Below are 14,916 nucleotides of genomic sequence, written 5' to 3' on the forward strand. Positions count from 1 at the left end.
AAATACAAAAGACGCCAAGGCCGAAGCCGAGAGGGCACAACAAGAGATCCAAGAGGCCAAAAAGATAGCGGCGGGTAAGAAATTTTTTATGCAAAGCAAACATGTGGAGGAGGCGTTTCTTTTACTTACTCGAATCCGGAGCTCTCCAGGGGCATTCGCAGACCTGCCACGCAGTGTATCAGATGTCGCGGAGTTCTACCGTGCCCAGGAGGGGAGCTCAACGGAGAAGTTGTTCTGGTCCCAGTATGCTGGGGCCGAACATGCAACACCTCTGAGTGACCAACTGAAGCAGTTGGTCGAACTCCACAAGGCGGCCAAAGTGGCTATGAAGGATCTCATAGTCCGTATATGGCCTGGTGAGCTTCTGCCCACCAGCTACTTCGGCCTGACCAAGCGGATGGTGGATTCCTGTCTGCGACTGGAAGTCATCAAGCGATCCGTTTGCATTGAGGCTGCCCGCCGGGCCCTTGCCTGGGCAAAGGTGCATTGGGGCAAGCTGGATGCGGAGAAGCTGGTGAAGGACGGGCCGCCCGAGGGCAAGCCGCATCGTGTCCCTGAGAAGTATTATGATGGCGTGATGAAGGGTGCTTGCCTTGTGGCCGATGAATGTACCAAAGACATAATTTTTGAATGAATTCACCTCTGTCATGTTTGTAATTTAAAGACGAAGTTACTTGCGCTATATAGCGCTTTTGTTATTTAAAATATTACCTTCTGTGTGGCTGTTTATCAAATTCTGAAAGTAGGCCAGTCGGCGGCTTCCGCCCCCGTGTAACTAGTACTGGGGTGTTCGTGGAAAAACCCGGACACTCTTTATCAAAATGTTTGGTCCCTTAAGGAGGTGTCCAGCGCAGCGAACCAGGCAATCAGACTATGCGGCTTTATAACTTTCACTTAGCCATAGAAGTCTACCATTTTAAATTTCGGTGAAGCCCCTAGAATCCAGAAGGCCGAATTGGGGCGCTATACACGCCTATATCGGACAAAGCCGAATTAACGCCTAAAGCGGAAAAATCTTTAAGGATTTTAAGACCTCTCGAACAGTGACCAGTCTCTCGCCACATCATGTCAGACAGTTTTGTGCTTTCTCTACTGAGGTGCTCGTCCGGAAGAATCAGGGCACAATCACAGTAGTTCTCCCTGCGGTACCTTAGCCGAATTAACGGAACGTAAGGCACCAAAACAAGGGAGCCGGGCTATCCCAACCGTAACCCAAGACATGATTCAGAGCTGATGCATATAATGCTATAAGTTCGGGGTGCCGCACTGTTGAAAGTGTTCGGACTTGACTTGCCGTATTATGGGGTACCATAAGAAGACCCTGGCAAACTACACGTACCAAAGTATGGATGCAAAATTAAATACACATTTATAAAAAAATGCTCAAATAAAAATAAGTAAGCTGACACTATATGTGGTCTCCCATTGATAAATAATACGTTTAAGCGTATGTTTACAATGTATGCAATAGGAGGAGACAAATAGGATTATTTGACATATCCTATCCAGGGGCAGGCTACGTACAGATAGATAAAGCAGGAACAACAATCATAAATAGATTCCACCTGGGTGTTTCCTGCTGTGCCCAAAGCCTGTTGCCTCCTGGGTTTCCTCTCCTATGTAAGTCCGACAATCCGGCTATTCTGGAGAAGCTGCACTAAAGCAATGTCCTTAAGGGTGAATGGAAAGGTTATGAAGTGATACCGTACTGTTGACTGAGCCCCTGATACGCCTCCGCCTGTGCCCATGGTATTTTCAGTGCGTAATGGTGTACGCGTGGCATGAATGCTGCTTTGATGGGATTTGAGCGGAGGCCGGACTGCTAGTGCTGCTCTTGTCGTGCCTTCTGATCTTGCTGCGGGGTGTTCCGCCCTCGCTTGACAGAGCTTGAAGTTGTCATCGCCGGATTGGTAGTTTGCCGGAGGAGGCCGCATTGTACTTCTGCCACAAGGGCCGCAGTATGTTCTTCTGTACGGAGAGAGCGGTCCATGTTTCCGTTGACTGTTATGACCCCGCACGGGCCTGGCATCTTGAGCTTAAGGTATGCATAGTGTGGTACCGCATTGAATCTAGCAAATGCGGTTTGCCTGAGCAGTGCGTGGTAACCACTGCGGAAAGGGACGATGTCGAAGATTAGCTCTTTGCTTCAGAAGTTATCCGGAGATCCGAAGACCACTTCCAATGTTATAGAGCCCGTGCAACGGGCTTCTACTCCAGGAATGACACCTTTAAAGGTAGTTTTGGTGGGCTTAATCCTTGAAGGATCGATGCCCATCTTCCGCACTGTATCCTGGTAAAGCAGGTTCAGGCTGCTGCCGCCGGCCATGAGGACTCTCGTGAGGTGGAATCCGTCGATGATTGGGTCTAAGACCAATGCGTCTGAGCCACCGTGACGGATGCTAGTAGGATGATCCCTACGATCAAAGGTGATCGGACAAGCTGACCATGGGTTGAATTTGGGAACGACTGGCTCCATCGCGTATACGTCCCGTAGTGCTCGCTTCCGTTTCCGCTTGGGGATGTGGGTGGCATTTGAGTGTTTTCACCTGGGGAGGAAATTTCTCCTGTCCCCCGATGTTTGGATGCCGGGGCTCATCGTCATCGTCGATGTGCAGCCCCTTGCCCTTGTTTTCGGCGTTTATTTTGCCGGCCTGTTTAAATACCCAGCAGTCTCTGTTGGTGTGGTTGGCTGGCTTGTCCGGGGTGCCATGAATTTGGCACGAGCGCTCCAGTATACGGTCTAGACTGGACAGTTCTTGATTGTTATTCTTGAATGGCTTCTTCCGCTGATTGGATTTGGATCCGCTGAATCCGGCATTAACCGTCGTATCCTCGATGTTGTCACCGTTGTTCCGTTGCGCCGTGGCTTGCCATTATTGTCCTGGACATCTGAAGTTCCAGAATGTGGTGTAGTGCTACTACGAGCCAACCAGCTGTCCTCGCCCGTGCAAAAGTGGGTCATTAGTGTCGTAAGAGCTGCCATGGACTTGGGTTTCTCCTGGCCGGGGTGTCTGGCGAGCCATTCGTCATGGATATTATGCTTTAAAGCCGTCAGGGCTTCGGCATATGGACAGTCGACTATTTAGTTCTTTTTAGTTAGGAACCGAGTCCAGAATTTCCTGGCTGATTCTCTGGGCTGTTGAGTAATGTGGCTCAAGTCATCGGCATCCGGAGGTCGCACATATGTGCCCTGGAAGTTGTCAAGGAATGCGTCTTCCAGATTTTCCCAACTGCCAACGGAATTTGCAGGCAGGTTGTTTAGCCAGTGCCGGGCAAGTCCTTTGAGCTTAAGGGGAAGATACTTGATGGCATGTAGATCATCTTCGCGGGCCATGTGAATGTGGAGAAGGAAATCCTCGATCCATACCGCGGGGTCTGTGGTGCCATCGTATGATTCGATGTTTACGGGTTTAAACCCTTCTGGGAATTCATGATCCATCACTTTGTCAGTGAAGCAGAGGGGGTGTGCGGCGCCTCTATGTCGGGCTATGTCACGGTGCAGTCCAACTGCGTCTGACTGGTTGTATTCGGTCTGGTCGGATTTGCTGTTAGTGTATCCGGTATGACGGTTATCGTCATGTGCTCCGGTGCGCCCCCGTGATTCGTAGATCGATCTTGGTTGTCCTGCGGCGTTATCCAGTTTATCGTGCAGGTCATGAGTATTGCCCCGGGCCGTAGTAAACCGGTGCGGGGGTGCAGGCTGGCATTTCGGCTGGTATGCCGTTTTGTCCCGACCTCGAGGCGGTCGGTCAGCCGTGGGGCGCTCGAGTCCATATTCCTCGGCTGCCAGGACTTCTGTCCATCTGTCTGTGAGCATATCTTGATCAGCTTGGAGCTGCTGCTGCTTCTTCTTCAGGCTTCTCGCAGTGGCAATAAGCCGGCGCTTGAAGCACTCCTGCTCTGCGGGGTCTTCGAGTACGCTGAACTCGTCGTCGCCGAGGCTGATCTCGTCTTCGGAGAGGGGCATGTAGTTGTCCTCCTCCGGATACCCGTCCGTCGCCTGTTCATCTGGGTTGTCATGCCCGTCTTCCTGTTCGGCCTGCTCGAAGGCGGGCTGTTCGGGGTTGTATTCATCGTCGGCACCGTCCGGATTATGATCGTCTCCGGTGCCGGTATTGCCTTGGCGGGGCTTGGAGCGGCGCTGGCGACGCCCATGCTTTGCTTTCTTCTTGGAGGGGTTATCCTCTGTTGCCTCATCGCCATTGGTTTCTTTCGGAGTGTCCACCATATATATATCATATGAAGAGGTGGTTGTCCACTGCCCTGTGAGCGGTGGCTCCTGTATGTCTCCTGCATCGTCGTCCATACCGTCGATGTTTTCGAAGTTGAAGTCGAGCACGTCGATTAAATCATTGATCATGGTGACAAAGTGGGTGGTGGGTGGGCCGCGAATTCCTTCGTCGCCTGCTTCCCACTCAAGCCGGACATAGTTCGGCCCAGAGCCTCTTGACAAAGAGAGAGACTTCAATGAGTTCAGCATGTCGCCAAAGGGCAAGTGCTGAAAGATGTCTGCAGCAGTAAACTCCATTACCGGAGCCCAGCCTGGCTCGGCTGGCTCGAGAGTGAGCGGACCAGGACCAACAGCCGGATATGAGTCTGGGGGCCCAGGGTTACAGGCCTCCACAGAGGTGAGACCTATGTTCGGCGCCACCGTCGATAAGTGTGCGGCCTGCGGGGCGGGGTCCAGCCCTCCGTCCATAGGCAACGCAACCTGCCCTAGATTTAAATCCGGGACTGCTTCGGGGATGATGTCCCGGGCACTATCTGACGGCAGGTCTAGGCCGTGCTCGTCGTGGCTGTCCGGCACTCCTGGCGCAGGCTCGAATCCGTCAAAGATCAAGTCTCCGCGGATATCTACTGTGTAGTTCAAGCTTCCGAACCTGATCTGGTGGCCAGGGGAGAAGCTGTCGATCTGCTCCAACTGGCCAAGTGAATTGGCCCGCAGTGCGAAGCCGCCGAACACAAAGATCTGTCCAGGGAGAAAAGTCTCACCCGGGACCGTGTTGTTGACGATTGAGACGCCATCAAGCCTCGAAGCGACGACACAGAGGAACTCTCAATGAAAGCACCAATGTCGGTGTCAAAACCGGCGGATCTCGGGTAGGGCGTCCCGATTTGTGTGTCTTAGGCTGATGGTAACAGGAAGCAAGGGACACAATGTTTACCCAGGTTCGGGCCCTCTCGATGGAGGTAAAACCCTATTTCCTGCTTGATTAATATTGAAGATATGTGGAATACAAGAGTAGATCTACCACGAGATCGTAGAGGCTAAACCCTAAGAGCTAGCCTATGATGGTATGATTGTAATTGTGATTGGCCTTCTAAGGACCATCCTCTCCGGTCTATATAGACATCGGAGAGCTAGGGTTTACATGGAGTCGGTTACAAGGAAGGAAACATAATATCCGGATCGCAAAGGAGAGTCCCATCCGGACACGAGCCGAAGTCTTGAGTCTTATATCTTGACGCTTCTATAGTCCGGACGATGTATATAGTCCGGCTGTCCGGATACCCCCTTATCCAGGACTCCCTCAACGGGCTGAGCAAGAACCATTCTTACCTACGCATAAAAACCACAATGATTTTTTGCCAAGTATGTCCTGTTTTAACCTTCAACAAGGACCGGGCATAGCCACTCTTGATTCAACTAAAGTTGGAGAAACTGACACCCGCCAGCCACATGTGTGCGAAGCACGTCGGTAGAACCAGTCTCGCGTAAGCGTACGCGTAATGTCAGTCCGGGGCGCTTCATCCAACAATACCACCGAATCAAAGTATGACATGCTGGTAAGCAGTATGACTATTATCGTCCACAACTCACTTGTGTTCTACTCGTGCATATAACATCTACGCATAAACCTGGCTCTGATACCACCGTTGGGGAACGCGGTAATTTCAAAAATTTCCTACGCACACACAAGATCATGGTGATGCATAGCAACAAGAGAGGAGAGTGTTGCCCACGTACCCTCGTAGACCGAAAGCAGAAGCGTTATGACAACGCGGTTGATGTAGTCGTACGTCTTCACGATCGACCGATCCTAGTACCGAATGTACGGCACCTCCACGATCTGCACACGTTCAGCTCGGTGACGTCCCACGAACTCACGATCCAGTAGAGTGTCGAGGGAGAGCTTCGTCAGCACGATGGCGTGATGACGGTGATGATGATGCTACCGACGCAGGGCTTCACCTAAGCACCGCAACAATATGACCGAGGTGGATTATGGTGGAGGGGGGCACCGCACACGGCTAAGAGATTAATGATCAACTTGTGTGTCTATGGGGTGTCCCTCTCCCTCGTATATAAAGGAGTGGAGGAGGGGGAGAGGGTCGGCCTCCTAGGCGCGCCCAAGGGGGGATTCCTACTCCCGGTGGGAGTAGGATTCCCCCTTCCCTAGTTGGAGGAGGAGAGGGAAGGAAGGGGGAGAAGGAGAGAAGGAAAGGGGGGCCAGCCCCCCTCCCAATTCGGATTGGGCTTGGGAGGGGGCGCCCCCACATTGGACTCCTCCTCCTCCTTTCCACTAAGGCCCAATAAGGCCCATTGACTCCCCGGGGGGTTCCGGTAACCTCCCGGTACTCCGATAAATGCCCGAACTCACTCGGAACCATTTCGATGTCCAAACATAGCCATCCAATATATCGATCTTTATGTCTCGACCATTTCGAGACTGCTCGTCATGTCCGTGATCATATGCGGGACTCCGAACTACCTTCGGTACATCAAAACACGTAAACTAATAATACCAATCATCACCGAACGTTAAGCATGCGGACCCTGCGGGTTCGAGAACTATGTAGACATGACCGAGACATGTCTCTGGCCAATAACCAATAGCGGAACCTGGATGCTCATATTGGCTCCCACATATTCTACTAAGATCTTTATCGGTCAAACCGCATAACAACACACGTTATTCCCTTTGTCATCGGTATGTTACTTGCCCGAGATTCGATCGTCGGTATCTCAATACCTAGTTCAATCTCGTTACCGGCAAGTCTCTTTACTCATTTCGTAATGCATCATCCCGTAACTAACTCATTAGTCACATTGCTGGCAAGGCTTATAGTGATGTGCATTACCAAGAGGGCCCAGAGATACCTCTACGACAATCGTAGTGACAAATCCTAATCTCGATCTATGCCAATTCAACAAACACCATCGGAGACACCTGTAGAGCACTTTTATAATCACCCAGTTACATTGTGATGTTTGGTAGCACACAAAGTGTTCCTCTGGTATTCAGGAGTTGCATAATCTCATAGTCATAGGAACATATATAAGTCATGAAGAAAGCAATAGCAACATACTAAATGATCAAGTGCTAAGCTAACGGAATGGGTCAAGTCAATCACATCATTCTCTAATGATGTGATCCCATTCATTAAATGACAACTCATGTCTATGGCTAGGAAACTTAACCATCTTTGATTAATGAGCTAGTCAAGTAGAGGCATACTAGTGACACTCTGTTTGTCTATGTATTCACACATGTGCTAAGTTTCCGGTTAATACAATTCTAGCATGAATAATAAACATTTATCATGATATAAGGAAATATATAAATAACAACTTTATTATTGCCTCTAGGGCATATTTCCTTCACACCTGACAAACTCCACACGATAACACATCCACTTCACATCCTGCTCCTTTGCTCCACATCCGCCATTACAATGAGGATGAACGCTCTTGTAGCCGCCTAGCGGTCCTGCCTGCCAGGCGTATCGAGCACGACATGCCGGCTAGCTTGCCCGAGGTCTCTGATGATGACTTTACGGGCTCCAACGACGACACAGAGCAGGCGTAGGAGCACTACAACACCGCCATGGTGGAGGAGGAGCAGCTTGTGGCGACTCCTATGTCGGTGTTTCAGCAAGTGGAGAAGGAGCAGAGGTACAACATGTTGCTCCTCGAGCAGCACCGGCTAGCGGAGGGCCACATCTACGGCGAGCGTGCAAGTGAGGCGGCCGTGGCCGCCATGGCCGTGGCGAACTCGAACTTTGTTGCGGAGTTGCTGGCTCTCTACGAGGAGCGCGTGCAGCCGGAGCCGAACGCGGACACACACGTGCTGGCGGCGCAGACAATCCAGGACTCCAACGCCGCCAGCTGCGCGTCCTATGCGTTGTCGTTCAACTTTCGGGGGCGCACGTGGCAGGTGGACAGTGATAGACCATCCACGGTCAGCACCGACCTCATGTCCATCGGCGCTGGCAACGGACAAGTCGCAGACTCCTCCGAGGATGAGTAGGGCATGGGAGGCGGCAGGGCATTGTGTCCCAAGTGGGCCGTTCCGTCTCCCATGTTCCACGCTTCCTTGCAGGAATCCCAACCTCCACTTCACGAGTCTTGAACCCCGTCGACGTTCATGGAGACGACAGATGGAGGACGCGGCCGCCGATGCGGAATACAAAGGAAGCGGACGACGACCGCCGCCGTAGGATAGCTTTAGGCTCGGGCCACTTTTTTGGTTCTAAATGTAATTAAAAATGTTCGAAATGTAATGAAAGTCGTCTGGTTTTATATGAAAATACATCGTGTTTGCATGAATTTCGTCCGGTTAGTTGAAACCTGGCTTGAAATGTATGCGGTCAGGGTTGGATGGACGCTTCCCGTATCCGTGTCCGTTGACTAGTCCTCCTATCTACGACGGATAACAGAGCAAATTTGCGAGTCCGTGTTGGAGATGCCCTAATTTAAAGTCTCCACTAGTATACATTCATGAAACTTTTCTATTTCACAATGCATGATGTGGCGCCATTCTCCTCCCCCCTCCCCTCTCGCTCTTACTCGCTCACAAGCGGACACATGTCACCCTTTTCTCCATTTTTGCTCTTTTCTTGTCCTCTTTTATTTCTTTTCTTTTCCTCTTGTTTTTCACTTCAGTGACACCACCATAGTGATTTTTATTTATCTTTTTTATAAAAGCAAACACTTTCTAAGAATGATCAATATAATTTATAATGACAAAAAAAATCATTTGTGATCTCAAGCTCAGATGCTCCATGAATGAACAGTAAATTGAAGTAAAACAAAAAAAGATTTTTGAAATGGTGACGAGGGAGTAGCTCGGTAAAAGAAGAAGCTCGAATTTTGTTGCAATTTTGGTCATTTTTGGAGCTTTGTTTTCTTTTACAGAGCTCCTCGAATGTCATCTCGGCGCGAAAATTTGCAAGCGCCTAGAGAAGGCTCTAATCTTTCATGTGTAAAATTTTCATTTTTATGAATTTTTTGCTATTTTTCTAAATTTACAATTCACATGGGCGTAGATGCACCGAGCTCCAAAACGTCGCTCTCTGAGAGCAAATACAATAAGATGATATAAGCAGGTTATAATGACTAAAACAATTTATCTTTGCTTAGTTGGATGGGAGAGAAGAGAAGCGGGCTGTAAGTTAGTACTACTAGCCAGCTACAACACAAGACCAAGACACTTTGCGAGATTCTAAGGTGGACCAGCTCTTTACAAAGTACTCACCTGTCTCATAATGTAAGGACGTTTCTTGACACTACTACTTGCCAACTCTTTACTAGTGCAGTCAAAAAATGTCTTATATTATGAAATTGAGGGAGTAATACATATTTAAAACTTAGTATTGTACATGTCAGCTATTATGTTGACTTTATATGACATGTCTAACTCTTTATAGCCGAGTGTTGGCTGTATTATTAACCATGCTCCTATAATGACATATTTCAACTAAATGTAATCATAACTCAGTCTATGATCACGATGAGAACTTTATATGAATGCCTCTATTAGTATACCAGGTGATTACAATGATCACGTTTCGCATATAACAAATGCTAAACAAATCAATGATGAGCAGTGAGTAATTGTGTCAAGCGATACGAAACTATCTATATAAGCATGTGACAATAAATCCGTGAGTCATACCTCGTTTCAAAATAAATTTTTCAATATTAGTATAACTTTGTACTAAAATTTGCATAAAGTTGAGACACTTGAGATCGGAGGGAGTATATTATAATGAAAAACGTAGTGATGGCAGTGCATGTGTTTCCCCCTCGGCCGCCTTCTCAAGCATAGCAGCCGCTGCGCCACCCCATGGCCGGAACCGACAACTCCGGCGGGCCAGAGAAGCCGACGGGTGTTGAACTAGTAGGGACACGTATTTGGGACTGGAAATTTTGCAGAAAACCGTCCGAGAAATCCCACTGTCACCGATGTGGTCCTTCTCCGTCGAACTGGACGGTCAAATATGGTCAAACCACACTGCGTCGGAACAACTTTAATACGTCTCCATCGAAAACATGGTCCAGCCGTAGCTGACTGGGTACAGAAATCTACCCACATTCGCGTTTCCTGAGTTCGGTGACTAAAAATTGCATACGACTGACTAAAAATTGTTCAATTCCTATGATGAATTCCACTCTATTAGTACCACTTTGATAAGCAAAATAACGCAGTTACAACTGGCCAAAAATCAGGTCAGGGGCACGGCAAATTGCTAGTCGAGTGGAAAGCGCAAAAGACTGCCAAGTACGGACTAATCCGATCCGTCGATAATGCAAAAACAGAGTCTCAGCATTATTCAGTGGCGGTGGTCAAAGCAGAACTCCTTGTGGACGCCACAAGCGCAGGTCACGCGCACCACCACTTCGGCGCCGGTGCAGGCTGCTGGCGCGGCTGGTATGAGAGTGGGACTATCCCCGGCAACGCTGGATACTTCCACCTCCCGATGCTGTGCAGTGCAGGTAAGGATGTCATCAGGAAACAGATTTACCAAAATGAAGAAAGAAACTAAGAAAACTGTATAAACTGTAGGAAACACATGCAATGTTCTGCAGATATCTTTTTGAATGTTCTGCAGACATCTAATTGAAGTGATCTTTGAATCAAGAAATATGAGGCACAGGATTAAAACTTATTCGCAGAGATCATAAGATTCAGATAGCGGTATGTTTAGCTCTAAGTGTATCTGCTCGATCGGTCACTAAGCAAAGAAATGATCAGGTTCAAGTATGTCAAGGATGCAGAGTATACTAATCAAAATGTTGAGCTGTGCACATGAGACCATAAGCTTCAGATAGCAGTATGTCTGTCTCCAAAAGTATCTACTCCCTCTTTCCATCTACATAGGGCCTAATGTGTTTTTCGAGGCCAATTTTGACCAAGTGTTAGAGCAATAATATATGACATGCAAGTTACACAAAGCATACCGTCAAATTCATACATGAAAGGAGCTTCCAATAATATAATTTTCATATTATACATCTCATGTCTTATTAATCTTATCAATAGTCAAATGAGGTCTTGAAAAACACATTAGGCCCTATATAGATGGAAGGAGGGAGTAATCAATTATGAAGAAGCTAAGAAATGATCAGGTTACACTGACCAAAATGTTCAAGCCTGGGGAACTGGAGAGTACAGTATGATGATCGATCACAAAGCAAAGCAATTATATGATGTTCAAGCATGCTAATTACACCGATGAGATAATAAGCTTCAGATGACAGTATGTTTGGCTTCTAAACTACAACGCTGATCAGGAAATGAAATGGAAAAATGAACAACAGAAAGCGTAAGGCATTACCTGCTCGCTCGCCTTCCCAGCTGACGGATGCTTCGCCGGCGATGGGACGAACGTGGAGCGCGACCCGCATGGCGAAGTCGAGCTGGATGCCTCACTGCAGGCCTTCCTGGCCTCCTGCGGCGATCCAATCGGCACATCAGATTCAGAGGCAACGGACAAAGGAATCAAGAATTGCAAGATGCAGAAGAACAGGAGCGGTGAATCATCGTAGTACCTGCTTGCGGGAGGAGCGGGAGGTCTCGCCGTTCGCGGGAGTGGCCTTCGCCGGCGAGGTGAAGAACGTGCAGCACGGCCTGGCCGATGACCCGGACTGGATGGAGGAGCGGGAGGTCTCGCCGGCGGTGACCAAGGCGTACGTCTTGACAACCTTCTGCGGCGGCTCAATGGCCTGCTGCGGCAGGTCCCACTGCCGCAGGCTCCCGCGGAGCGTGCTCACGATGCCTTGTTGTCGCCGCGGCCTCTTCTTCCTGCCGCCGCCAGAGTTGCGCACGAGCGGCGCAAAAGTCTTCGATGCCGAGAAGACAAACGACGGGGATGTCGGAGAACTTGCCTGCCCGATGGGGGGGCCCGGCGAAGGGAAGAAAGCCAAGCCACCGCTATCGGCGGAGCCCGTGCGCGCGTGTGTCGGGGAAGGGAAGGACGCCACGGCGCGCCCGCCGTGGTATTCCCTGGGTGACAGGGACGGCTCGGTAGACAAGGACGCGAGGCCGCCGCCGGCAGAAGAGCTCGTTGGCGTGAGCGGCTGCTCCGGCGAAGCCGAGAACATGAATCCACCGTTGGCAGTGGGGCCCGCCGTCGGCTTCTGTGGCGAACCCATGAACGTGAGCCCGCCGCTCAAGGTGCCGCCCGTGGGCGTTGTCGGCTGCCCCGGTGGAGCCAAGAACGATAGGGCGCTGACACTGGAGCCCGTCGGAGACGGCGTGCTGGGCGTGTCCTCCAAGAACGCGAAGATGTTGCCCCCATTGCCGCCGCCGCTACCACCGATACACGGACGCATCGACGGGAATGAGAAGTCACCGGCGGGGGACCCCGTGCGCGACAGCAAAGGCGGCGCGGTGCTCGGGGAGAGGCGCGGCGAAGGCGGCTGTGAGGGGGAGGGCGAGGAGTCGAAGGGGTGGAGCTCAACCAGCAACTTCTTGCGCGGCGAAGCGGGCGGGAGGAGGCAGCGGCGCTTGCGTCCCCCGGGCCCGGCGACGCCACCTGGCGCGGAAAAGGTGACCGCCGAGTGCTGGGGATCGATGCGGAGCTCGGCGAGGTGGTGCGGCGACGGCGCGAGGAAGAAGTTGCGGTGGAGGTCGGCCGCCATCATCTCCATCGTCGGCGCTCCCGAGTTCTTCGGTTCTTGCGTGGTGGTGGTGGTGGTTGGTCTCGGAAGGAAGTGGTTGGTTGGTTGGTTACTTGGTTGGTTTGGCGTCGACCTTCTCAGTTTTATAACTGACCAGCGTTGGCTTTGGGTTGGGGTTTTTCCTTTTTTGTCACTTTGTAAAATTGGTTTAGTATCACTTTCTTTTTTGTTAGCGTTGGCTTTTCTCTCTCTTTATTTAAGAACGCGTTGGCTTTGGATCAGGTAGCAAGTGGCGCTCCGAGAGAAAGCTTTAGCAAGAGCCATGCTTAGAGCGTCTGAAATAGATAATGCAAATTTAGAGACGTAAAAATGGGTGTGGTATAATTTATTAATTTATATAAAAGTGTTTTTTACATTTTTAAAAAAGTCTCAGCTCCAATGGATGATGTATATTTGGTGATGTAAAACTTCTACTCCAACAGATGATGTATTTGATGATGTAAAATAAGTTGGTATGAGCATCGGCGACCAAGCGCCGAGAGCCGGGAGGAGCGCCGACGGACGGAGATGCGGCAACAGATGTGCCGGCGGCTGAGCGACGAGAGCCGGGAGGCCGAACGCGGCGGCGGGAGCTCGAATGGCCGGCAGCACGGATGTGAATCGAGCGGCCGATTGATAGTGGCGGGGTGACAGTCGTGCGGCGCGAGAAGGTCGAGTTTGGCAGCGGAAAAGCGGCGTGGCTGGGGAACGACGGTGATTCAGCGGTAGAGAAGCGGCCAATTCGGTCGATTTGGAGGTGGGCACCAACGGAACCGGCCGCGAGGGCGGTGGAGCGGCCGGATCAAGCAGCGGGGCAGTAGCAGTATGGTACGGTGGACGAGCAGGGCGGCGGCGGAAGTGCGGCGGGACGGACTCAAATCGGTAGCTCCTTAGCGGCTACGACGGCGCGACGGGTGGTGGGGATAGCCGGTGGGGTCGGGGATGGACAGACAAGGGGAACTGAAATGAAGCGGTGGTGGTTGACGTGTCACTGGAGTTTTACATAACGTGGGAGGTGGAGATGCAAATTTGTATCTCCAAGTGTTGTATTTTACGTCACTTGAAGAAGGTGATTTAATTTGTTTTTTTGCATTTACATCATCTGTTGAAGTAGTGTTTTTGGGCCTTCATGATGTAAAAGTTATTTATTTTTGCATCTACATCTTCTACTGGAGATGCTTTTAGGATTTTTTTTGATTTAAAGGATTTTCACAATCCTAGGAATTTTTTATATAGTGGCCATTTGATTTGTACATCTACAAGCATTTTAGCATCCATTCAAACCTCTTGGAAAGAACCCTATGTTTATCCTGTGATGCAATCAAACCAACCAGATTTCTCTAGGATTCAAATGGACATGGAATTGTAATCCTACATTTTTTTCCTATTCTTATGTTTTTTTAAATCATGCGAATCAAAGAGGCTCTTAAATGTAATTTCGAAAAGTGTCCATTCACTAGAATGTTTTTTATATAGATATAACATTTTTTTAGTAAATTATGTAGATGGTACTCAAACCTAGCTCTAGGGTCCACTTTGATCATTGGATTCTCAGGACCTCAGAATATACAACAATTATGGTTGATGAAATGTCTCTAAAGTAATTGCTGTTGTGCTTGTATTTTGATGATATGGCATACAAAGACTAACAATGTGAATTTAGCTAACCATTGTGGCGCAAAAAACTATGGGAATTATAAAGAGAGATTGTTCACTCCAAGACCTATCCGCGTGATGCGATCTCCACCATTCACTCACCATCTACTAGCGTGGGCCGCGGGATGCAACACACTCCACCCGCCAGCTTTTGGTAGAGTTAAGTCACACTACTTCCCTTTCCTCCTCCCACGGCTCCTCCCTGACACCCCGATTCATTTCTCACATCACCACTCCTCATTATCTATGCAACTCGGTCACAATTGTTCCTCTCCCTACTGTTGTCGTTCCTCACCGCAATTTCTCTCTCCCCTATTTGTGTCGCCGTTGTTCCCCACATGGTTCCTCCCTCCTGTGTCCAGTGGAGGCAGTAA

General features: G+C 49.8%; 1 protein-coding gene across 1 annotated transcript; it reads right to left on the reverse strand.

The window, feature by feature from the left end:
- Window positions 1-10,243: 10,243 nt before the first annotated feature.
- Window positions 10,244-13,003, reverse strand: LOC123158889 (nascent polypeptide-associated complex subunit alpha, muscle-specific form). Its single transcript, XM_044576701.1, has 3 exons — window positions 11,777-13,003; window positions 11,563-11,676; window positions 10,244-10,707 (listed from the first exon to the last, which is right to left on the reverse strand). The coding sequence occupies exons 1-3, from the start codon at window positions 12,875-12,877 to the stop codon at window positions 10,558-10,560; spliced, it is 1,365 nt and encodes a 454-aa protein (XP_044432636.1). The 5' UTR covers window positions 12,878-13,003; the 3' UTR covers window positions 10,244-10,557.
- Between the last annotated feature and the right edge of the window lie 1,913 nt (window positions 13,004-14,916).

The sequence above is a fragment of the Triticum aestivum genome, chromosome 7B (assembly GCF_018294505.1).
Source record: "Triticum aestivum cultivar Chinese Spring chromosome 7B, IWGSC CS RefSeq v2.1, whole genome shotgun sequence".
In the NCBI taxonomy this organism is placed as follows: domain Eukaryota; kingdom Viridiplantae; phylum Streptophyta; class Magnoliopsida; order Poales; family Poaceae; genus Triticum; species Triticum aestivum.